Raw genomic sequence first — 27,203 nt, forward strand, 5'->3', positions numbered from 1 at the left:
TGAGATTTGATCTTTAATTTGGTCAATATATTGTTATTATGTTATTAATTAGTCCCAATGATTAATATAGTTAACTTTTCAATTAAAATTATTACATAGTTACATATAATTTAAATGTCCTAAGAGTGTTTGGCACATGGCTTCCTATTTCTTTCAGGTTTGCATTACTTTTTATTGACATTATAAGATAATGGTCAAATTTTAAATTTGGCCCCTAGAGTATGTTGAAACTTGAGATTTAATCTATATACTTTATTTTTGGACATAACTTGGTCCCTCTACTTTCATAATGTCATTAGTTAGTCTAAATAATTAATATTGTTAACTATTTCAATCAAAATGCTTACGCCAATTTTTATTATAAAAAACACTATTTCAATAGAAAAAATTAGTTTACCATCACAAGTTTGAATTGCATTTTGAGGGAAAAAATACTTAATTAATATTTTCAATGTTATTTTATTTTTACATGACTACCAAGTGAATTTTTTTAATTTCAAAATGTCACACCAAAGAATTTAATTGAAGAATTTCAATATTGGTAACAACTGAACCTAATTTTTAAATTCGAAAAATAAAGGACTAAATTTTAAATATACGAAGTGTGGGGACTTAAAGCATATTTTAACCTTTAAATTTTTATTCTATAATTTGACACAATCAAATAATCAACCCAATGCACCGCCAATGAAAACCATACTAGTACCAATTATTGATTGAAGAGTCTTGTAAATTTTATTATTTTAAAATTAATTTTAGAAGGAAAAAAATAAATTTTGTCATGAAAATATTAATATTTGTTGAATTTGTTAAAAAAATCTGTCTAAAATAATGTATTACAAAAAAAATAGATCCTTACTGTGCAATGTAATTCTATATATCATTTGATGAAATGGAAAGAAAAGGATAAAATTTTAATAGCAGCTTTTAGTTTGAAATATGAGTTTTATTTGTCCTAATTCGTTAATATTTGCAAGTAATTAACTTAAGCTCAATTTGAAAAACCAATCGTGTAAGTGCAAGTAAGGTGATAATAAAAACATTGTAAGTGAAAGAGTGCTGCAATTAGAAATAGAAAAAAAAAAAAAAGCAGCTCAATTGACAAATCAAATTTGAGCTTCAAAAAGAATCCTTTCATTTCATAATGTGTTAGTATTACTTTATGTATTAATATCATATAGTATCTTCTAATTCTTGGAGAGATAAAGAAGATGAGAGAAGGAGAAATAAGGAGGCAAGCATTATGAACAATTTGGGGGCAAATGGGGGATAATGTCATGTGCTTCACTATTTCTAGTGCTTGAAACCGTTTACAACGATCTTTTGTTTGAATTTCGAACCATCCTAAGCCTCTGCACATTACAAGCCTAGAAGACCTTTGGGACTCGAATATTCCACCATAACATTTCTCTTGACTTGCTTGTATTGCTTTGGATGAACACCTTCAATTTGTTTTATGTATCCTTAATATATCTACATAGTCCATTTTGATGGATAACATAATTGTACATATCATCATTTAAATTGCCTCTATATTTGTTAGCATTTTAATTTGTTGAACTAATTTTTTGTGTGCTTTAAGAATACTTGAGTTAACTAAATATCATTCTTAGGTTGCATGTGAGATAGTTCGGGTACAAGTTCGAAATGTTACTACCATGTTGCCTTTTCGTAAATTTAGTCAAAGGGTCGTCCCTTTTTGCATGTTTTGTGTGTCCGTTGAGGACAAGCAAAAAGTTAAGTGTGGGGGAGTTTGGTCTGCCATAATTTGATATGTCAAATTAGGCTTCCCCGTTATACTTAAGAAACTTGTTTTCGAGCAAATTAGTATATTTTTCTGTAGTTTAGCATAGTTTGTCGATTTTCTCTTTCATATGTGTTTAATGTATTTTGTGCTTATTTTGAGAGAAACTTGATGGTAGGCTTCCCCTAACGATTGATTGAGTGTAGTAGAAACTTGATGGTGGCCCGATTTGGAGCGAAAACATCACCAAGGAGGGGGTATCGCGATATCCAATGTTGGGTATCATACGATATCCACACTGGGTATCGCAATATCCAACCCTTCAAGGGAACTCCCCATTTTCAAGACTTTCCTTGGTATTGCAATATTCAGGCCTGGGTATCACGATATCACTGTCGTGATGGGACAAAATTGACATCAGGGATAGTCCATGACCGACCAAAGCACCAATAAAAAAGACACATTGAGGGGCATTTTGGTCATAAAAATGGGTCAAAATTGTTGCTAAAAATTGGCTAGAGAGAGGGAGAGAGGAGATATTGGACACAAGTTTTAAGATAGTTTTCCTTAGTTTTTATTTTTATCTTCTTTAGGGTTTAGTCTTCTCCATAGTTGTAGCATTTAGTTTTCTACAATTTCTTTGTTTTCCTAGCATTTTCTTAGGTAGCTGAGTTAGTTATAACTATAACTTAAGTTTATTTACATGTTTAGTACCTTAAACTTTATTGTAATCACATTTTAATATTGAGTTTAATGCTATTTCAGTTTGCTTTCTTTTTATCTATAAAAAATCCAACATTTCATCTTTTTTTATTGAGTTTTATTTCAATGGTTTTCATGGTTGTTTCCTTGTTGTTTGTTAGCCTAGAAATGGTAATGAGTGGCTAAATACTGAGGAGTTGATTGATAGAAATGTTGGGTAATTGATTTTTAGGTTCGGGGCTAAATTGCAAAACTGGACTAAATCAATAGACTTAAAAACTTAGGATTGATGCCCTTAAGGGAAAACTAAGATATGTGAGATCAAGAGGAGATCTTATTGGGCACTAATTTAATAAGTCCCTGGTTAGTTGGTGAGGTCGAGAGATAAACTAGACTAATTCGTCCAATTTGTTATTGTTGAGGCCGAGAGGTAAAATGATGCCAATTTAGGAGTAATAACAATTTAGATTCCTAATTTGAAAGTCAACCATCCACATGGAAATCAACCAACCACTCTCTATTATCGTGTTTGCTCATATTTGATAGTTGTGTTGTTTGTTTTCTTTACAATTTAGTCATTTGCAAATTTTAGGTAATTAGTTGGTATAAGCACACTCTTGAATGGCATGCCGTATTATAGTATCTAGCGAGTAGTTTTTTAGACTCTTTATTTGCATGTTTTTAGCTAGAATTCACTTAATCATCAACTCCTTTGGGTTCGATCCTCGAAGTACTCTTGTATCCCGTTGTACAAATTATATTACAACTGACTTGTCACACTTGTAGACACTGCATGTAATTATTTGGATATGATTGTTATTTTAGTGTTGATTCTTGCTCAACCACGGTGTTTGTGCACTAAGGTTGGCGAGGCAGTCATTTATCAAATTAAATTAATTAATTAATTATGAGTTATTGAATTCAAGTAATCAATTTATAAGTTTACGATGTTCCAAATTCATGGTAGAATATTTGATTAGGGAACTTAATAGTTTATTGCATTAATATCTTTAAATCCCCTCATTGACGATTAATTTCATTTGATAAAATATGATTAATAGATTTTTTTCACATGAAATTTAATCATTTTATTGAAATAATATTATAATTAAGATCATTTTCATTCAATGTCAAGGAAAAGGTGGCACCCTCCAGTGATTGGCTAGGTTAAGATAAATGTTGATGGCTCGGTTTCAAGGAACAGTTCAAGGGTGGCACTAGGTGGGGTGCTGAGAGGACCAAGCAGTGGGTGGCTTGTTGGGTTCAGAATGAGAACAGGTATGTCTGATATCTTTTCTATTGAAGCTAAGGTTGTGTTAGAAGGATTGGAATTAGCTTGGAACAAAGGTTTTAGACAGGCTGAATTGGAATGTGATAGTGTGTTATTAGTTGATGTTTTGTGGAATGGACTTGCAACAATAAGTAGTATTGCCGAAATTAGGTTGATACATGAATGGTGCTCCAAGGATTGGCAAATTAAGTTTCGTCACATTTTATGGGATAGTAATAAAGTTGTAGATAAGCTAGCTAAGATGGATGAAGACAGAATTAATTGCTTGGTCATGCTTGAAGATCCACCCCTCTCTGTACGGGATCTGTTGAAAAAGGATATCTATAATTCGAGCATGGATGAGAGTTGAAGTTGTTAAGCTTGTTCAATTAAACATGTTCTAATCTATTCTTGTACCAAAAAAAAAAGGTATAATTTTGTTGTTATACCTATTTGGTTGTTATAGCGGGTGGTTGTTATAGAAAGGGTTGATAGTATATTCTTTTATTAAAATTTTAAACATAAATAAAATAATATATTTTATTGAGGTGATAAGCAGTGCCACGAGTAGTTGCGACTACACTTGGCATTGCATAACCTTCATAGTTTGCCTTGTTTAAAATTGACAATGTTTTGAAGCAAATCTTTAGGTTGTAATCTTTGTTGATATCTTAGACTGTGTGATATTCGATTTTAAAGATTGACTCATTTGAAGGAACATATCTTGAAGATTATATCAAATCGGATTAAACAATCGGTTCTCTTGCTTTAAGGAGATTGGATCTAATTGCCTTGAAAACTTATATTGGATATCTCAATAATATCTTCGATTTTATTATGATATTGCTTATTCTTCTTTAGTTGGTACTTTGATGAAATGATTGGTTATAATTGATTTAGTATTTTAACAAATCGAAAACAATATATATTTTTAAACTTGTATATTTAATTATTTATTAGAAATTTTTGTTGCGAGTGCATTTTGTAATCGGATAAAGCTATTATATATATATATATATATATATATATATATATATTTACGTAACAGAAATAAAATTAAGTAGTCAAGTAATATATTTAACTTAGACCACAATCTCTAACTCTTATAAAAAATAAAACACTCTATACAATAATCACATAGTTTAATGTATTCGGATAAACAAGCTTATGGACAAAATTTCTCTAGATAATAGGAGTTTAAAGAAAAAAACTTGGTAAATAGTTTGAAAATCTAATTTTGGAATATTCTGAAATGTCAAAAGCCTTAATGGACGACTAAACTGTTAATTCTCAACGTTCCCCATATGTCAAAATGTTGATCATAGACTACATTCCATGGTTGATTCATCTTGTGTATATATACACACAAATTATAACCCAAAATAAAAATCAAGGATCAAATAAATATAAAATTAGAATCATGAAATCATTGAGCAATGTTTCTTTCCTCCTCCTCGGCACCGTCTTTTTCCACCTCTTCTCCTCCACCGCCGTTGAAGCTGCATCCAAGGGTAAATTATTGCATGGTGAATATAAGGGAGCGAAAGACGAAGATAAGAGGTATTGTGTGCCGAAACCCGAAGCCAGTGATGCTGCATTGCAAAAGAACCTAGATTGGGCATGCGGTCAAGGCATCGATTGTAGTCCGATTCAACCAGGTGCAATTTGCGGTGATCCAGCCACTGTGAGGTTTCGTGCACAATTTGCCATGAATTCTTACTACCGGAAGCAAGGTGGCATTGATAGTGCTTGTGATTTTAGTGGCACTGCTCAAATCACCCATGTCGATCCAAGTAAGCTCAAATATATTTTTTAGGAATTAAATTTAATTATAACACTAAAATCAAAGAAGAAAAATCGAAGACATTGTTTAATTTTACTTATTTATTTGCGTGTTTACTTTTTGGTGCAGGTTCTGAAAAATGCAAATATGTTTGAAGGCTTAAAGGTTTTGTTTATCTCGAAAAAAGAGGATAGATTTATTTAGTAAAAATATTTTATTTTTTTGCAAAAACAAAAGATTATGTCATTAAAATATAGATTATTACGTATTTCAAAATAAAAATTTCTAACATTTAAATATCTTCTTTTTTATGGACTGTAGTTTTCATTCACCATAAAATAATTTCAAACACTACACCAAAACAGGCTTTTAGCGGTGCTTTTTTAGGCCTTTAGCGGCGCTTTTTAGCGCCACAAATACTTTTAGCGGCGCTTTCGAAAGCGCCGCAAGAAATGCCGCTAATGACAGCGTCGCTAACTTTAGCGTCATTTTTATAAATAAACGCCGCTAAAGATCATGACCTTTAGCGGCGCATTTCTCACAAACGCCGCTAAAGACCAAGACCTTTAGCGGCGCTTTAACCACAAACGTCGCTAAAGACCAAGACCTTTAGCGGCGCTTTTCTCACAAACGCCGCTAAAAACCAAGACCTTTAGCGGCGCTTTAACCATAAACGCCGCTATAGAACATGAGCTTTAGCGGCGCTTTTCCCACAAACGCCGCTAAAGACCAAGACCTTTAGCGACGCTTTAACCACAAACGCTGCTAAAGAACATGATCTTTAGCGATGGTTTTATCACAAACGCCGCTAAAAGTACAACTCTTTAGCGGCGTTTATAGAAAAACGCCACTAATTTTGACAAATTTGTAACACCCGATTTTCATCCATATACAATCCTTCCTATAACATAAAATCCAACCAAAAACAACAAATTTAAATGATACTTCAAATTCAATGAAAGATAAATGATATAAATTGATAACTGAATTATAATTCAAAATATTCTTACAATAATATTAAAATTAACAATGTTAAAAATATTCTTACAATAACTAAAGCACACTAAAATGTTTACACAATCACCTCCCGAAACAAAAGAATAACCACAAGAACAAAAAAAAAGAAAAATTACAGCACACTTGAAAGAAGAAATTTCAGCCTCTGTGTTCTCCAATTGCCTCTCCAATTTTAGCTCATTCGACCTTAATCTAAGTGCCTAAAAAGAAAAAAGCAGATGCCAGCATAAATAACTTTATACAAAAAAAACATTCAATGGAAGATAATCCAAATGCTCGTCATATGGTCTAAACAAGCAAATTAACAAGATCAAAACCAAATAAATATAAGAGAGAGAGAGAAAGTTAAATCAACACTTTAAAATCCTTTCGGTTCTGTGCAGTAAGGATGGCAAACTATTTAATCTAATGGTAGAAATTTATAACAAAGATATTTGTAATCATTAAATTAATACTTTTTTTGTCTTTCCACTTTTCATCCTTGCTACCAAAAAGTGCTAGCCTTTTATCACATGCCTAAAGGAGAGGCCTTCAAGCAAGTCATACACATAATAAGTACTGGAAAATTAAGCCAATACTAACTTTCAAGGTAACACTTTGGAATAAAACTAAATAAGTAAAGGTCTAATTATGAATTTTATCCCCTTAATTTACAAAACCTGATAAGTTAGTCCAATTGGATAACATTAGTAAACCTCACTGTTAAATTACTAGCTTGAACATCAACACTTCAATATTTAATATGTAAGGAATTATCAAAAATCAACATTTCAATAATTTATATGCAAGAAATTAACACAAATCAATCTTACAACAGTTTATGTGAAACAAATTAGCAAAAATCAATTATTCATAGTTCATATATTTACCGGCATTAAGGCTAAATCTTCAATTTCTATAACGATTTATATGCAACAAATTAACAAAAATCAATGGTTCAAGTTCATGTATTTACCAAAAATCAGACTAATTTTTCAATATTTATAACAACTTATATGCAACAAATTAGCAAAAATAAATGGTTCAAGTTCATGCATTTACCAACAAGCAGACTAAATTTTCAATTTTCAATTTTAAAACCCTAAACCCATTTTGGGTAACATTAGTAGAACATTTCAATATTTAATATGTAAGGAGATATAAAAATCATCATTTCAACAATTTACATGCAAAAATTAGCAAAATTAACAATTCATGTATAATGTATTTACCAAAAACCGGACCAACTTGTCAATTTTATAACATTTTAAATGCAACAAATTAACACAAATTAACAATACAAGTTCATATATTCACCAAAAACCAGACTAAATTTTCAATTTTATAAAATAAGAGGATGGAAGTCTAACAAATTAAAGTTTCCAATGAAATTCAGACTTACACCAGTAAGTAAATAAGAGTTTTAAACTATCGGAGATCAAAACAAATTAGCAAAAACCAACTGTTCAAGAGCATGTATGCACAAAAAATAGGATCAAATTTCCAATTTTTTGCAAATTAAGAGGATCAAATTCTAACAAATTAAAGTTTCCAATGAAATTCAAAATTACACCATTAAGTAAATAAGAGTTTTAAATTACCGAGATCAAAAACCCATTTTGGGTATAAACTTATGTAACTATTTATTAAATCATAACGTCGTTTTGATGCTTTGGTTCAATATTAGCTGAAGCTTCTCTAAGTTCCTGCAATTTTGAAACAACAAAATTTAAAAGAATAAAAATTTGAGAAGCTATTACATTTCATGTAAGTGTAAATTAATGACGTTAGTGTGTTTAGGTGAGAAACAAAATATAAGTTGAGACAAGTTGAGGTATAAATTGCATATTAATCCTTACCAAAATTGATAGCTAAAACTTTATCTTGTTAACCATAATTAAGATCATATTATTCAAAGTTTGCAATTTCAGTTTCAAGCCGTGAAGAATGAAATAATAGCCATAGCAGCGCCTGCAAAACCTCCATATGAATGAACAAATGTAGTTCTTATAATATAAATAATCAAAAGGAGCAATAATATAAAACATACTTTTTGTAGTTTCCTTATTTTCTCTGAAATCAAACAGCAGCACATATAAACCTTGAATCTCTAACTCTTAATCTACTTCATTCTTGGATGTCATAATTTTATATATAATATACCTTTTTGTAGTTTCCCTATAAACCCTAAATCTCTAACTCTTAATCTCTAACCCTTAACCCCTAACCCCTAACCCATAAACCTTAAATCACAATCCTTAAATCAGAATCCCTAATCCATAATCCCTAATTCCATAATTTATAAACCTTAAAATTGCAACTCTTAAACCAGCCCTAAATCCTAAATTAACTATATATATACCCTAAACCATATATATTAAACCCTAAACTATAATGATAATTAAATTAAATATTTTAAAATTAATACCATCGTATCTTTTACAATTATATTTGAAATTATTTAATATATAAATTAAAAATCAATCAATCATGTACACAAAAAATTTAAAATTATTTTAAATAATAGTATTTTAATTTCTTCATTTTTAACAAATATTTTTCTATGTTTTTTTATTTCAAATTTATCCATTTTTATCAAATATTCAATTAAAAATCAATTAAATAGTAAATAGCAGATAAAATGTTTTTGCGGCGCTTTTTCAAAAACGCCGCTAAAGATCTGAGCATTAGCGGCGCTTTTTTAAAAACGCCGTTAAAGATCTGAGCATTAGCGGCGCTTTTTTAAAAACGCTGCTAAAGATCTGAGCATTAGCGGCGCTTTTTTAAAAACGCAGCTAAAGATCTAAGCATTAGCGGCGCTTTTTTTAAAAACGCCACTAAAGATCTGAAAGGTACAAAACGATGTCGTTCGGCTTAGGTTTTTTGCGGCGTTTTTCCAAAAAATGCCGCTAATGCTAATTTTTAGCGGCGCTTTCCTGGAAACGCCGCTAATGCTCGATCTTTAGCGGCGTTTTACGTAAAGCGCCCTAATGCTCGATTTTTAGTGGCGTTTTTTGTCTAAACGCCGCAAAAAATGCCGCTAAAAGCCTGTTTTGGTGTAGTGAAAAGGAAATGTAACAGATAATTTGAAAATAGATTCTTACGAAATGAATAGATGTAATTCTAGATATTAAACGATGAATTGCAATATCTTGTGGATAATAAAATTTTAGAAAAATTTGATTGAATTTACTTAAAATTTAGGGGGAAAGCTGATTGAGTCTTAATTTAATTGGCATAGACATTGTTGTCAATGCATGAGGACGTGGAGTCGAGTGTGTTGAAGCACATTATCCTCTTATTTATGGGATGGGAAGGGAATATGGGTAGTTCTAGACATTGTGCCAAAAAAAAAAAAAACAGGTGTAACGAGAACTTATAATGAGATTGTTCAAAAAAATTTAGGGAAAAAATTGTAAGTTTGAGTTTACTTAAATTCGGATAAATTTTTAGCAATATTTTATCGAATTTACTTAATATTTGTCATTGAGCAGTGTTTTCTTTGCTTCTTCTTTTTTAACAATTTTACTTTATTTATTCTAATATTGTTATTGTAATATATATTTAGTTCATGACTTTTAAATAACATGTAATCTTTTTATTTAAATTAATAAAATATGTAAAAAAATATTCCTATAAACATTATTTATTAAAAATAATTTATATAATTAATTATTTTTTGAGAGACTATATAATTATATATTAAATTTATATTTTAATAAATTTAATTTAATGTCCTTAATAGTAATTTTGCTTTCATATTATAATTTATCTTACCGCCATTGTTGCATTTGCATCAAAACACTGATTTCAACATTGATTTTAATCTCACTGTTATAGTACTCGAACTCACTATTATATTATTCAATTTTGTAACACCCCAAACTTGGCCTAGAAGTTTAAGTCAAATCTAAAGGAGTTACACCAACACATTAAAAACTAGTTCCGACAAGAATTCAGAAAACACTCAGACTGCTATTTGATTTGTAGCGGAAAATCCTTTTGGAGTTTAACTTTGAAAACTGAAACCCATTTAGGTCGACTTAAATGCTTTTGAAGTTTTGCGTTCAAAATTATCAGTTACTAATGAAATTAGCAAAAACCCAAGACAAATTCAGAATCAAACTACAAACTCAAGGGATTAAAAACATACTTACATCAGTGCAAAAAAAATCTGAGCTCCACACACCGTCTAGTCCTAAGTTAGACCTGAACACACAAAGATAAAATCAAAAGGTGAGCTATAAAGCCTAGTGTATAACCAACATCAATTACAATTAACAAAACATAGTATATAAATCAGAGTAACAAAGAAAACTAATAGCGAGTATAAAACATGAATGGAACAGACCAGAGTATCATAGAGGTTGCCATCATGCTAATATAACAGAACAACACAAACCCACTAGCACAGGACAGAGCAGAGCAGAACAAAACAGAGCAGAACTGAATAGAATAGAATAAAGCAGAACGAAACAGAGCTACGCAGAGGATGTATGTTTATACAGATGTGGTATTTTTCAAAACCAATCAGAATGCAGATTTATCAGAAAACATCCTACCCAACTCTGCTACACATCAAAATAGAGTTCTCCCAGAACTCGTGTAGCCTAATCACACCAACAGATAACTGTGGATAGTGCCACCTAAATTTTGCATTTAAAACTGCCATATTGGATACATGTGGTCAAGCCACTAAATTATAGCCAAGCTGCCAGAACATAAACATGGATAGACTGCCAAATAATGCAGGTAATCAAACTGCCAAAAACTTCCTCCTTTCACATCATCCCAAGTCCCAAGTAATGTGTCATGGCATGCATATATAGAATAAGCATGTAAGTCATGTTATTGTATAGTAACAGAGTTAGTAGGCATGGAGTCCATGCGTTATAAAGTAGATTTATCGAAACTTAACAAATAATATAAAATTCGCCAAGAAAATACATGCATGGTTATAAATCAAAATCAATGCCAATCAATTCAACATATTCGGATATCACATGTTCTTAAGCAACAGAGTCACATGAAGGCTTACAAACAAACTTAATAGAATATTATCTCATGTATCCGATGCATATTCTTTATAGTTCTTTGGGCGAAGAAAATAAACGTGATGTGAAATGAAATTGTTTAAATAGTGTGAATACTGAATCTAAATTGGATACATGAGAATGGAATGAAATAAATGTTGTACTTGCTGAAGATTTTTTATATAGATTAAATGGTATCGTTGGAAGTGTTATTTTATTCGTGTGTGATAATCTCACCTATTGTTGTTAAATTTTGATAATAGGGAATTGTATAGTAGCTAGTCCATTTAATTAAATGTGAATTGAGGTGAGTTATATTGTTTTAAATTGTGAATGATAAACAAATAAAATGATTTGAGTTATAATTGGTCAAATGTGTTTTGGATAGTATTAAAGATAAATTGTTATATTATAAGCTTGTGTAATATAATGTATTAATTTCTGGAAGTGTCAAGTGATGTACTTGTGGATGTAACAAGATTCCAAATGATATCCGTACTTGTTACATTAGGTTTTCATAATTGAATTATAAATTTATTGAGGTAGGTTAAATTAATTTCATACGAGCTTACTAAGCATTTGTAATGCTTATCTTGTTTGCTTTTCTGTCTCTGAATAGATTGCTTTGTGGAATGCATCATTCAGATCAACTTGGAGCTCACACTATCCAATCTCTGATTTAGTAATCTTTATTTATTCTAGATTTGGTTATGTGGCTTGTATATAGGGTTGTACTTGCGTTTAAATATTTTGGATGTTCATGATCTTGTTCTAATGATGTTGATGATGTTGGATGATTTGGTATTATTATAGGAAATGAAGTGGCAAGTGAATAGATAACTTGAAATGTGATTTACTCAAGCTAATGGATATGCATATATGAATGAGATTGAAATTTATGTATTGGTTCATTTTAATGTGGATAAAAGTGTAATGTTTGGAAGTGATGATTTTGATTTGGTTGATTTGTAACATGAGTTGCACATATGTTTTGGTCAATATGGTGGATTTTACTTGATGAGTTTTGACACTTAGCTAGAAAGGATGAATTTTATTGATGAACTCTTGGTATTTGAAATGATGAACACGTGTGAATGTTAAGTATGAATATTGAGGCATGAATGATAATGAATGGTAATATATGAATTTTTTATTTGAGGTACCAGTTGTGGCATATTGGTTTGGCAAATGAATGATATAAGGATTGTTTTAACATGATTTTGATGTCTTTTAACAGGCTGAGAAATGGTGTATTGCATGGTTGTCGTATATTTGGATCATTGGTGTGGTAACTTGCCTTGTAGAGTACCACACTATCTGACAGACGATCGTGTGCCATACATGAGCATATGACACGGTCGTGTAGTCTGTATGTTTAAAGTAACAAATGATGCACACGGTCACAGTCTCTCACATGGCCTAGAGACACAGTCGTTTGAATATTTACAAAGTTTTACGATTAGGTACAACACAATCACAATTAGTTACACGGCTTGTCAACATAACTATGTGACTCTACATACACGATCTTAGTTCACATACATGGTTGGGCTACATAGTTGTGTGTTTTAATCCCACACAGCCTCAGTCTGTCACAAGGCCTAGCCATACGGTCATGTGACCCATGTTTTTTCTTTTTACCTATCTTTCAATAAAAGTTTCAAATTAGTCCTGACTTGTTTCCCAGTTGGTCTAAAAGATTCGTAAGCTCGTTTGGAACTCGAATATGTTCATAAATCATATTTTTCTTGGATTATATCATGTTTATTATTTAATGGAATGTTTAAAGCTTAATTTATATTTGTGATATGCTTGGTTAACTGTGGTAGCATCCTATAGCTCAGGTCCGACAACCGTACCGAGTGAAAGGTGTTACACATGTATTTGGCTCAACAGCAACAGTAGACATTCTTATCATGTATTCAATTCAATAGTAACAGTAGACATGTTTATCATGTATTTGGTTCAACAGTAACAGTAGGCATGCATCAGTAATACAGAGGTAAGAATAACAATATCAATGGATTAGAAAGACAGTGACAATAGACATGTAATATTCACATATCATCATTATTCAATAGCATTTCAATAATCAAATCACAGATTGTAGCATGTTCATAATATCAGGGACTCAATCCGGTGAATAAAATTTCTATAAATAGTTCAGGGGTCATATAATGACTAAATTGAATTATTCACAAAATTTTAGGGTAAAACTATAAAATAGGCCACACACGACTGTGTGTCCAGCTTGTGTGGGGTGTTGTAGATCATGTGGAGGGTTTACACGATCGTGTAACAAACTGTGGCTGTGTGGAATATTGGAAAATTAAGCGATATGAGGGACACAACTGTGTAGAGGGTTCTTAGTCGTGTGAGATTCAAACACTAGCCTAGGGATTTTAGGGCACATGGTCGTATGGAGGGGCTGTATGGTCCACATGCCTGTGTGGCAAACCGTGTGGTCCTAATCCTAGAAACGATTTTCCCCGATTCATTTATATAATAAGACACACCTTTCACTGAAAACTCGATTGATGTTCCTTATGGTCAAATCTGATCTGATACATTTAAAACATGTATTCCAAAAAAACATTTATACAAGAGTTAACGCTTTATTTCAAGATTTATCAAGATCATCAAAAGTTACAACAAGAATCATAAAAGAATGATTAAATTGAATGTAAGATTAGTTTCGTATAGAAGAATTACGAAAATTCAAGATCTAATCTTTGAAACGAGATGTACTTACCGCTTTTGGCAAAGATCAAGATTTTATTGATGATAATTCTAAAATCGATGGAAAGAACGATGAAATAGAGGATGTTTTAATCCAACTATTGTCTTACACATTACAGTTTCATGCACCTATGATTCTAAAGAATCAGTAAACTATTTTGAGGTGTCGCTCTGAAGGACCAGTTCATAATCGTTATTGCGGTGTCGCTCCATAGAGTTGATAGACTGTCCTTACAATGTCACTCTAGTGAGCTAGTATATAACCATTCCACCTTCAATCCTAATAAAATTAGTGATTTTCTACATCATTAACGCATGGATGATGTTCCATTGAAGGAAACCTTTAATGACCTTGCTACCTTAATAACCAAGAATGTGAGGACTACATTGACTGAAGAATAGGATTTTAAGGCGTTTGAGCTAAGTCCCATATATGTTACTCTCCAAGCAATTGCGACCAGATATTGGCTTTCAAACAATCAAATGAATGTTGTTCTTAAAAAGATGGAAATATTCCTACACAAAGTTGTCACATTCACTCCATTTGATCTTGGTCAAATATCTTTAATAAAATTATAAAGTATGATGAGACCAAGAATAATAGACCATCTTTGCCTTTTCCTCCTTAATATTTTAAATCCTCATGTAGCTAAAGCCTCGAATAATGGCTAAGGCTGAAGTATATGAACCTATGCTAGTTAAGTTGAAGTTTTTCCTTTAAATGGAAAATTGGGAAACATTCTGCAGCGTATGCTAAGGAAAAAGTAGATAAGAATTAGGACGATGGTGAGCTAGCTATAGACCCAGCTAAAACTGACTCCTCAACTGCCAGACCTTCTCAAGTTGCCCAAAATAGATTGATGATAAAAGCACCCAAAAAACAGAGAAACAATTAAGGGTGCTTTAACAAAAATGGACTAGAGCTCAACGTTACAAACTGGATCTCTTTGCCTAGGAAAAGTGATTACTTAGTCACTTTTTGGATAAAAAAGAGGGGGAGACAGTATACTACAACAAATAAAGTGAATTGATTGGATTTTTGGGTGGCTTTGTGATGATGGGTAGAGTGTTGGAACGATTTTTTTTGTTGATTTATACATTGTTGAATTGAATTTATATTGATTTTGGATGATAATAGTTGCTCGATGTAAGTGGCTCAATGTTTTTTTCTAAACTTACCATATTTTTGTTACCTTATACTTTAATTATTAATGCTTCTTTTTATATTGCATTAATGATTGAATGTTTGTTATATTCATAATTAAGTGTGAATTAAGGGGAGCTAGCTATCCTTACTAAAATTGTTGCTAAGGTTTTAGTTAAAAAATTGTCAAGGAGGAGATTATTAGTGTCAATTTTACTTATGGAGTACAACATCAATTGCAACTTAAGGAAAAAATGGAAATAAGATAAAACTTGATTGGTTAGTAGCCTATTACTAAAGTCAAACATGCTAGAACTGAGCAACACAAGGATTGAATTGAAGATTTTCAATACAATCCAAATAAAATTTAAATTATTGTTTCAATCTTCAAGGAGATTCATGCAAGGAATATCTCTTCCATTATGAAGATAATTGAAGATATTTTTATATAAATTTTGTATAGGAATAAGTGATTGTGATTGATTGTAACTTATCAAGCCATGTTATTCCTATACATGCACAGTTTGTTTAGGTTGTATATATTATTTAAATAACACTTTATTTCTTCATATAGGAATTTTTTATTGAGTGCAAACTTGTAAGTAAACTGAATTGAGTCAATCAATTTCATCTAAGTTTTTTGGGGGGAAAGTCCTGGGGGAAATGGATCATGTTTAGAGTATAAAGGTGAGATTACTACTTGGTGAGTGAGTGAAACTTAGATCACAACTTGTACCCATAGACCATAGTGGATTAACTCTTTAAGCAAAGCCCCGCAAATATAAAAAGATTTCGAATTGCGTGAACAACATTTCATGTCTAACTGTAATTTACTTACTATAGTTTACTTATTCCAACTACAAATAAGCATATATCTAGACAAATATCTGACAAGCAAATATCAACAATCTTTCACATATCAACATAAAAAATAGGTCATGTAGATACTTAGTTTTAGCTATTGTTTCAGGAAATTGAGCTCATTTGATATCTCTTCTAGGGAAACAATTGTTATTTAAAATAGTTGTTGTTCAGAACACCATTGTTTGAGAATAGTTATATCCAAAATAACTATGTTCAGAACATGGCTTCAGTCAAAACAGTTGTCATCCAATATAGTTGTCATTTGAGAATAACTCCTATTGAGAACGACTAAAATTCAAAACAACTCTTGTCTAGAATAATTGAATTTTAAGAGTAGCTATGTTCAGCACAATCGTTGTTTGGAACAACTATTATTTAGAATAACTATATTCTTTAAGAAGAGACATTATTTAGAACAAGCTTTATGAGGAAAAAACATGAGTACATAACTCTTGTTTGGAACAACTATGTTGAGAACAACTAAAATTTGGAATAAATTAGAATAATTCTTTTTTAGGAACAACACTCATCTTGCATTTCAAGAGATGTTTTATAGAAGATGTTTCACATAGTATTGCTTCACCAAGGTAAAAGAAGTGGGAAAACCCCCGAAATATGGAAAGGTTCTTGGGTTGTCTTTACTTTTGTGATATTCCGAAAAGCTTGACTTGGTGGATTGAATATGAAGGTAGTTAAGAGGTTTCTTCTTAACTTTTTCTTCTAACATGAGTGTCTCCCTTCTTTCAAAAACATATTGAGCTTTTCTTCACTATTTACCATCACCAACAAAACTCTTTACCACTCCTTCATCATTAATGCCATTATCAGGCCCAGCGTTGAGGGTCGTCTCGAGGTGCGGCCTCCTAGGGCCAAGGCTAAAAGGGATCTGATATATTATTTTCCAATTTTGAAGGGCCCCAAAAAATTTTTAACTTTTAAAGGCCAAAAAAATTTTTTACCAACTTTTAAGGGGCCCTAAAATTTTTTTTTTTTTTTTAGCTTTTAAGGGCCCAAAGTTTTTTTTACCAACTTTTAAGGGACCTAAAAAGAATTTTCTCCAACTTTTAAGGAATCTAAAACCCCATTTAATTGTTTTGCCTAGGGCCACAAAAATGTCAAGAACGGGCTTGACATTGTAACTCAAAATTAATTTCATTACTCCTATTAATTGTCAACTTTGTAACATTCATTCTTGAAACACTATAAATAAGAACATTTCACAATTGGTGAGGGGAGCTTTAGCCACTTTAGCATTCTGACTCTCAAAACATATTTCGAAAACTCTCTAAACCTGTTCATTTACTCAACCTTTCCCCACCGTACCAACTACTACATGTCACCATATTCAGTGCTATCAGATCTGCTTCAATCTTCCTCTTTCCTTTATTCTAATACATCTTATTCACTTATTTACAATGTTTTGTCTCTCCACCAAAAAACCCAATACATGTCTATGCAATTTGAGCAGACTTCATACAACCTTATATCTTTGTGCAGCCCACAGTTTAAGACACTTTATTTAATTAATTTCATTGCAAAAATTTACTTCTTCTCTTTTTGTCCAAAATTAAGAAGATAGTTGAAGATTAATGAAGAATCTACGTTCTTAAATAATGCTAATATACACAATTGTAATTCATGTATAATAGGTAGAACCATGTGAGAAATTATCCTCTACAACATATTTCCCTACAATCAAAATGATTTTACATAATCTCTCATCATTAAATGTCATACCAAATACTTATAGAAATTTAAAAAATTTAAAAAATTAAAGATATAAATACAATTTTAAACTAAAGTGTCCAACGCATTTTGTCCTCTCTTCTCGTTTTCTTTATCTTTTTCTTATAATTATAATATGTTAAAACGATTTTATCCTCAGAAAAGTGATCATCTTTCTTTATCGGATTCAGAAACGGAGTCCGATGACGAGTTAGATAGTCATATTCCCGACCGGCACTTAAATTGCAAAAGTATAATTAATAATAGACAAAAATCTATTAAAAGGGAATGTAAGAGATCAAATTATAAGAAGGAAATTACTGTTGTTAATGGAGAAAGCAGTCAAGATAAAGAAGAATTCAAGAAAGAACCAGGTTGATTTCTACACATATGCTAAGTTGATTTCATTTTTGTTAGCTAAAATTTTATTATTATTCTTAAATACTTCAATTTTTTTAAAATTTCTTTTCCTTTTGGTATGAATTAATTATTTTGTTGGAATTATGCGTGTATATAATTTTTCTTTTATGTTCTATTATTCTAGAAAATTAAGTGGAAAAATAAGCAAAAAAAATATCAAGAATGTATATATCAGAACTATTTTTCTTATGCTAGAAATATATGTTATTCATATCATTTTCATGTCCAATCAATATTTTTTTCTTATCTTATGATAGAAAATGAAGTGATAAAAGAAGCAAAAAAATATCAAGAATACATGAAGAAGTTCCCGGTACCGGAACCAATCTCAGTATCTGTTTCTCTCGAAACGTCATCATTTATCACATGGGAAAAACTTGGAGAATCAATGAAACAAAAATATGAGCAACCATTGCATTATCTAACCCAAATTCTCTTGAAACAATGGGATGAATCAAGTGGCAATGGCATCAACAACAACAATATTGAAGTGATGATAATGAAGAAGCAACCTATTGGCAATGTTATTGATCCACGCACAGCTGAAGCAACTGTGAGGGTTATTGAAAATTTCAATAGGCAATTTGTCTCTCATCATTACCTTGCCAAACTCTGGCTTTCTGATCCAAATTATCATCATTTTGTCGATGATTTGCAAAATTACTCATCCTTTGATTAGTGTTGGAAACTCAATTTTTATTAAAATTTTAAATAAAATGTTGTTTTTGTTCTGAGTTCAATTCTTACAATTTTGATACGTTGAACAATTGGGTTTGTCATCTTGTTCAAGATTTTGAAAACAAATTGTTAATTTGTGATAAAAATGACTTATTCTATAACATTTTACATATGACTAAAAGGAAAATAAATTTGCTCATTGAAAATGGAAAAATATATGCATATATATATATTAATAGAGTATAAAATACGATAATCAAATTAAATAAATATCATATAAAATTGTATAATTTTATACTCATTCAAACGATTTTTTTAAATCAAGCTTAAAATAATTTAGGACATATATGGGAAAATCCACCTTAGAAAAAAACCATAGGGACAATTAAAGAAAGAAATGAGTAAGAAAAGGTAACATTTCACAAATAGTGACCCAAATTTTTTTTTAAAAGATGGGTTCATACATGGTTAATGCCAACTCAAAGTCAATTAATTGCTAAATATTTTTTGACAAAAATACTTTTAAATTGTTACCTTAAAAGGTTTACATATACCATAAATGGCTCCATATTTAATGTTTTAAACAAAAGCTTTTAATCCTTTCTAAAATTGATAAATTTTACTTTTTTGACTCGGATTTCTACACAAATGGCAATGAGAATCCGTTTGGATTTATTAGATGTATATCAGCAATAATAATATGTCCGTATTTGGACAAGAACTATAAAGTTTTTAATATCTTAGTTAATTTCAATTTAAATCCAATAATTTAAACTCTTTTTCTATTAAGTCCCTCCAAATATGTGTTACTCCTTAATTAACATCCACTTCCACTTTTTTAACTTGTTGTCCATGTTCTAAAATAGCTTTTGGGAAATTCTATATCAAGAACTACTCACTTTTATGGGAATTTTATTAAGATTTTAAAAAAATTTAAATACAACTATTATACAATTTAAGTGTATAGATTTCTATATTGAAAACACATCACGAAACATATAACGATTCGTTTACTTAAAAATTAATTCATCTACTACTAGACTAATTACTCGAATGCTTTGCAAAAAGATTTTAACGGTTTATCTACTATTAGATTAATTGCTATGTAATAGTTTGTCCTTGTCTTTTTTAAATTAATTCATAATGCAATTGTTTAATTAATATTTTATCTTTCCGATGCTTAAGTTAAAACCAAAAGTTAAAAAATACATGTGCAAATTTTAAAATAAAATAAAAACACGTGGTACACAATTTTATGCAACGTATGTAATTTTATTCATGCATGCACGTTGCACGTCCAAATTGAGATAGGGGTATATCAATTAAAAAAAGTATGCTTCCTCAACCAAATTATTGAATAATATCTTAAATAAAAGAAATGAAACAACCTACTAGGACTAATTTAAAAACAAGAGGAAAATTAAGAGCAAAAACTGCAAAATCCTAGAAAAAGAGAAGCACACCAACCCTCTAAAGGCCTATAAGTAGTGCAAAAAAAAAAAGCACTAGGCAACAACACATCCATAAACATTTTAGCATTAGCATTTTAGTGGTCATGGCTTCAAGTGGTGAGTCAAGCTCAAGAAGGAATGCAACAACGACAGATGCTGAACCTAAGGAATTGTCGCCGCTATCGATAATCACTTTGCATAATATAAAAGATCGGCCTTATCAAAAGAGAAACAGGAAGCTACCGGGGGGCACTGTTAGGTATTTTGACAATAACGACCCCCGCTATGGTTGGTTGCTGGATGGTTGGTTGGCTGAAGAGCGTCGTGTGCCGTCAGGCAGGCTCTATAGGGTAAAACCTTTGATAATCCATACATATATTCAAACAAACATATATGATTCCATACATACATGCACATAAATTTTGTAGATCTTTTAGTTTTATTTTGTCAAGCAAATGATATTTCTATGTTGTTTGGATTGTTAAAATACAACATCTCAACTTAAAACACATAGAAAATGGAGAAAACAAGTAGTCTTCTATCATTTTTATCCTATTTTATGTGGTTGGATTGAAATTTTAATACTAAATTCTATCAAATTCATATAGATTGATACAAAATTTTGATATTTTATGTCAACTTTTTATTTTTCTTTAATTATTTTTTACAATTCTATTAAAATATAATTGTTAAATTAAGTTATTGAACTTAATAATTGTAAAATTTATATGCCTGTATATGTATTTATATTATGTAATTGAGATATATTTGCATCTATGATATGTATTTTATTAAAAAAATTAAACTATAAATATATAAATATATATGTGTGAAAAATACTTGAAAATACAGATAAATCTAAATTAATAAATTAAGATATACTAGTACTATCAATAAGGCCTTGGCGGCCTTGGCATTGTTGTAAAAGGTTGTGGCCCGAGGCCTTGAAGGCTTGAGTTTGAGTCCCACCATCTACATGTGTGATGTGTGGGTTTGTCCCTTACCTTGTGCATATGACTTGTGTGGATTTTGGCTAAATTGTTGTTGTTGAAGATACACCATTTTGTATGTTTTGCAATAAATGAATATGTAATGAAAATTTTACATTAATAAGAAATGGTTGATGATGATGATGGGTGCAGTATTATTATGACCCAGTAGGGCGTCAATACCAAACAAAAACTAAAGTGCTGTGTGCATGGGAAAAAATGGGTGTGATCTTCGTTCATCCTTAATTAATATTCAGGTAAAATAAATTACATTTTTTTCTAAAAAATGAACATCTTTTATTAATCATCTCTTTTAATATATTTTTTATCATTGTTTTTATCTCTAATTCTTGGTGTAATGTTTTTAATTTGCAGGGTTGAAGAAATTTTCGGAAGCAGTAATTGTAAAATTTAGGAAGAAGATTGATCTTCCATATGAGAATTGGGAGCACAATGATGGACTCTTTTGTTTAACTTCTTGGTTGTCATCTATATTTCTGTAGTTCTGCATCAACTTATGGAAAATAAATTTATAATAAACTTATCTTTAAATTGCACAATTAAGTAATATCAGCTAATTTTCTTAGATAGAAGCTTATTATTATTTGAATTAATCTGTTTAAGGGTCAAACATAAATTCCTCTCAATATTTAAGATTTGAATAATGGTTAAATCATTAGAGGAGAATGTCCTTTGCATTGCTTATGGAAAGAAGAAGAATTGCCACTGATGTCGTGTTTTATTTGAGAGACGACCTAAAAGCTTCAACCGAGGCAAGGAACCGACATAGACAACTGTTATTAGCAGTTAGTAATCGTAGTTCGTAATTTATGTGTTTCTCGGGGTAAGTGGATTGTTTTCCTTTTGGGTAGTGTTATTTGTTGTTTCACTTCTTTTTCTGTCGCCTGAAAGGTAAGGGAACTGTTGAGTTTGGCAGTGGATATTAGTCAAATTCTTAATGTGTTTCGCTAGGTGAAGCACTTGTGGCGCGGAACTCTCTTCCATCAAATTGAGATTGTCGTCATCTCTCTCCTTTAGGGTAAGGGACTGGTTTCACTCATCTAGGTCGTATTCAATGGCGGATTTTTTAGCATAAAGGTGCCCCTTTCTGATAACCCCTGTTAATACTTGACTTATTCCAGATGCATCCCTGACCTTTTTTATTCTATCCTGCTGATTTGACATCATCGATAATGGCCACACAACCAGACATGCCAACTTTCAACTACCTAGGGCAAGATTGCATATGTTTCGCGGAATGGCGGAGTCTGTTCTCGACTTATCATATCACCCAAACACTTGTGCCCTCGTAATTAAACTTGTAAGGAAAATACGGTTCTTTAGAGTAAACTCGCCCCCTTACATCCTCGTATGCGGCCTTTGAATACAAAGTTCGGCGAATAGGTTAGAACTACCCCTTTCCTGACTTTCAGCGTTTAAATAGCCCAAGAAGGTAATCCATTAGGCAGATGGACCAAGCGGGCAATCCTCTTCTTTTGTGAGTTCTTGGCTGACTTCGCGGAACAGTCCGTCTTTGGTGAACCTTCCTCACAAGATAATCCTATATAGATAGTCACTGGCCGATTCTTCGGTATAGATAGTTCCTGGCGGAATCTCCTATATAGATAGTCTCTTTTGTTTAACATCTTGGTTGTCATCTGTAGTTTCGCATGAACGTAAGAAAAATAAATTTATAATAAACAATTATCTTTAAATTGCACAGTTAAGTAATATCTGTTTATTTGAATTAATCTGGTCAAATCCAAATTCCTCTCAATATTTAAGGTTTGAATAATGGTTAAATCATTATTCGAGGCTTGGACTTAACAACTTTTTCTACATTAAGGCTTAAATGTTTTTGGTCTAAGTTATGCTGAACTTAATAATTATTTTTATATCGGGTCTAAACTTGACCATTGCAATGTTCAAGCTCCAATGTTATCTTACCTATAGAATAATTTTTAATTATATACCTTATTGTCTTATGTGATGATCAAATTAATCTTATTCTAAAGTTTAAATTTAAGAAGTTATGTTGATAATAAATCAAATAATTTTTCGATATTATCTACTACCCTGGGTAAAGTTTATAGTAGTCTTTGCATTAGGTTATTTAGATTTTCAGAAAATTAAGACTTGTGAGGGTGTTGATTTTATTCTAGGGTAAGTGTTTTAATGCAAATTTGGGATTGTTGTGGCTATTTGAGTTGATCGTATTTTGGTTTCATTAGTATTTTAGGAAAATCGAGGACCATATCCTCTTAATCGATTCTCTTCCATGGGCTAATTCATTAAGTGAATGATGTTTTTAGGTAATGGAATACTCGATTCTTGAATCTACATCGAAATTTGACCAAGTGTGTGACTCAAACTCATAAAAATGGCGATCAACAGAAAATTGATAAACTCACTATCAGAGTCACACAACAATGTGGTAGACCATGTGATAGACCGTGTGGGACCATGTGACCCACACAGGCTGGGCTATTTGGGCCGTGTGGGCTATACGAGCAAGGCCAATTGGGCTAGTTGGGCGTGTAGGCCCATTTTTTGGAAAAATTGTCACCTAGGGCCATTTTGATCTGTGATTCATAATTAGATTCTTTGTAGGGTCTAATCTGCTTAATAAGACTTGAAAACGAGGTATATGTTAAAATGCTTATGTATGTGATGTGTTTAAGGTATGTGAATTATGTATGTATGATCTGTGTTTTGTCAATTATGATGGCATGTTTCCGTTTTGTTATGCTGTGTTTGAGCATATGATGTCTGAACATGTTAAATTCTATGCCTCTAAATTTTCTATATGACCATGCATGTGACGTTATGGCAAATCTGATTTGCATTGGTTGAGAATGTGACATCTTCTCTGCGAAGCATGGAGTTTCATGCCTTCTGACTTCTGTTATTGTACAACTGCATGTTCTACATGCTTTTCATTCTGATTCAATATCTGCATGCCATGTCTCATTAGATGGGGTTTGCGATAATGTATAAAGGAAGACGTCCTTGCAGTTTAATAATCTGCACTATCTGGTGATTTATCCACATTTCTGTCTGGCATCTTAGCTGCAATATAGTGGCTTTACCACATATCAAATCTGGCAGTTTTAATTGCAACTCTGGTGGCATTAACCACAACTATCTTTTGGTGTGATTGAATGGACGAGTTCTGGGAAACTTTATTTGGTGTGTAGCGGTGTTGGGTAAGTAGTTTCTGCAAAATCTACATTATGTTTTCTGAAAAGTATTGCATTGGCATAAGCATGCATTCTTAGTTTTGCTCAATTGATTGATATGAAATTCTCTGTGATTCTATGATTTGATTGTGGTGTTGCCGGTGTTCTCTGTTTGTGTTTGGTTATACACTGAGCTTTATAGCTCACCCTTCTGTATTTGACTTTTCAAGTAATCTGCAATCTTAGAAGTGGACAGCATGCGGGAGCTCGAATATGTTTTCCCGCTTAAGATGGTTTCAATTATTATTAATTAAGTTTCTGGACATTTGGTTTCTGGACTAAGTTTTCGGATTTAATTTTGGTTTTGGGTATTGTTATTTAGTTAAAGTTTTCATGCATGGTTTATGTTGGTAAACAATCAATGCTGGGCTTTCAAAATTAAACAAACTAAGATTTTTCCACTGCAAGAATTTAAATTGGGTTTTATGAAAGTTAACAACCTAAGATTTTGAGCATGCAAAATTGAAAAAAATTATACGTCTTCAATTGTAGAAATCACGGTTTTCAAATATTAACCCCAAAATTTTTCGCTGCTTTTCTAAATAAATGATTAAATGATTATGTTGTGAAATAAGTGTTTCCAAACTTGAGATTTTCTAAAATTCGTATAACGTCAACTAAAATTTAAGATTTTTATCACACGATTTCTAAGTTGGATTTTAAATTGGTTTTTCAAACGTATTGAAGTAACTTCTCCAGATTCAACCATAACATCTAGTCATGGTTTTATATTTAATGCAAATGTATTTTTGAAGTTCTATTTTTCTTCATATATTTGATGGACCACACTTTTATATTTAATCTATATACTAAATAGAAATGGAAAATTTTGTCATGTGACACATTCGATGCTCACTTTACTTTTTTCTTTTACTATAAATAATTAGATTTTAGTTTTGTTCCTCTAATATATTTTAATTTTGAAATTCAATATTTATAATTTAATTTCTAACATCCTAATTTATAAGATGTCATTAATTAATCTCGATTATTAATATCATCAATATTTTAATTAAAATATTATATAATTATATATAATTTGAATCCTCTAATAATTTTATAGATTAATAAGTGGTTTCCCCTTTCTTTTAGGTTTTAACAATGATTAATTTCAAATTTAACTCCTAAGCTATTTTGAAGCTTAAAATTTAATTTACATACTTTAATTTTCGACATAATTTAATCCCTTTACTTCTATAATGTTATTAGTTAATTTAAATAGTTAACCCAGTCAACTTTAAAAAAAATACTTAATGTTTTTTGGTAATTAACCGTAAAAAATTATTTGACAAGTGTTTCGAAAAAATTAATTTCAAAACAACAGTTACATAATACATGCTGACTCGGATTTGACTCAGATTTCTACACAAATGGCAATGAGAATCCATTTAGATTTATTAGCAATAACAATATGTCTGTATTTGGACAAGAGCTCCAAACTTTTTTCTTTTATATCTTCGTTAATTTCAATTTAAATCCAATAATTTAAACTCTTTTTCTATTAAGTCCCTCCAAATATGTGCTATTTAATTAACATCCACTTCCAATTCTTTAACTTGTAACCAATGTTCTAAAATAGCTTTCTAGGAAATTGTATATCAAGAAAGGCGAGAACGGCGGATGCCGAACCGGAGCAGTTATCACCGCTATCGGTGGCCACTTTGCAGATAGTAAAAGATTAGCCTCATCAAAAGAGCAATAGGAAGCTACATGGAGGTATTGTTAGGCACTTTGACAACAACGACCCCCCGCTATAGTTGGTTGTTGGCTACTTGCTTCTGATGAGCGCCTTGTGCTGTCAAGCAGGCTCTATAGGGTAAAACCTTTGATAATCTATACATCTATACATACAAAGATATATGATATATGCTTTCATATATACATGCGTATAGATTTTATAAAGCTTTTAGTTTTATTTTTTCAAGCAAATGAAATAGTAGTGAGATTTCAACGGTCAAATCAGAGGTATCTTATTTTTCTTGAGAGTTTATAAGTACAAAAATAATACAATACATGCACAAACAATTACAAATAAAATCAAACCAATAAAAAAACACAAACAAATTAGATAGAACCCACACCTGACAATTGTGTATGATAGAACTATAGACTCACATATAACAATTATACATAGTAAAACACGACCCATAACTTTGAACTTTACTGATAATACTAAAGCCTCCTTGACAACAGGTAGTATATGGGCTAGAGTTTGGATAGCTGTTTTGCTCTTCTTCTTTTTTCTTAAATTATCTATAATTAACTAACCCTTTTGTATGTTTTGCAGGTAATAAATATATAATGAAAATTTTACATTGATAATAAATGGTTGATGATGATGATGGGTGCAGTATTATTATGACCCAGCTGGGCGTCAGTACCGCAAAAAAACTGAAGTACTGTGTGCCTGGGAAAAAATGGGCTTT

General features: G+C 31.1%; 1 protein-coding gene across 1 annotated transcript; it reads left to right on the top strand.

The window, feature by feature from the left end:
- The first annotated feature begins 18,718 nt into the window (after window positions 1-18,718).
- On the top strand, window positions 18,719-19,099 carry LOC105775678 (protein RDM1-like). Its single transcript, XM_012598167.2, has one exon. It carries the CDS (start codon window positions 18,719-18,721, stop codon window positions 19,097-19,099), a length of 381 nt encoding a protein of 126 aa, XP_012453621.1.
- The last annotated feature ends 8,104 nt before the right edge of the window (window positions 19,100-27,203 follow it).

Source organism: Gossypium raimondii, chromosome 10 (genome assembly GCF_025698545.1).
Source record: "Gossypium raimondii isolate GPD5lz chromosome 10, ASM2569854v1, whole genome shotgun sequence".
NCBI classification, from domain to species: Eukaryota; Viridiplantae; Streptophyta; class Magnoliopsida; order Malvales; family Malvaceae; genus Gossypium; species Gossypium raimondii.

Bases quoted from the DNA above. Each gene is read 5' to 3' on its own strand.
- LOC105775678 (XM_012598167.2), top strand. From the start codon at position 18,719: ATGAAGAAGTTCCCGGTACCGGAACCAATCTCAGTATCTGTTTCTCTC.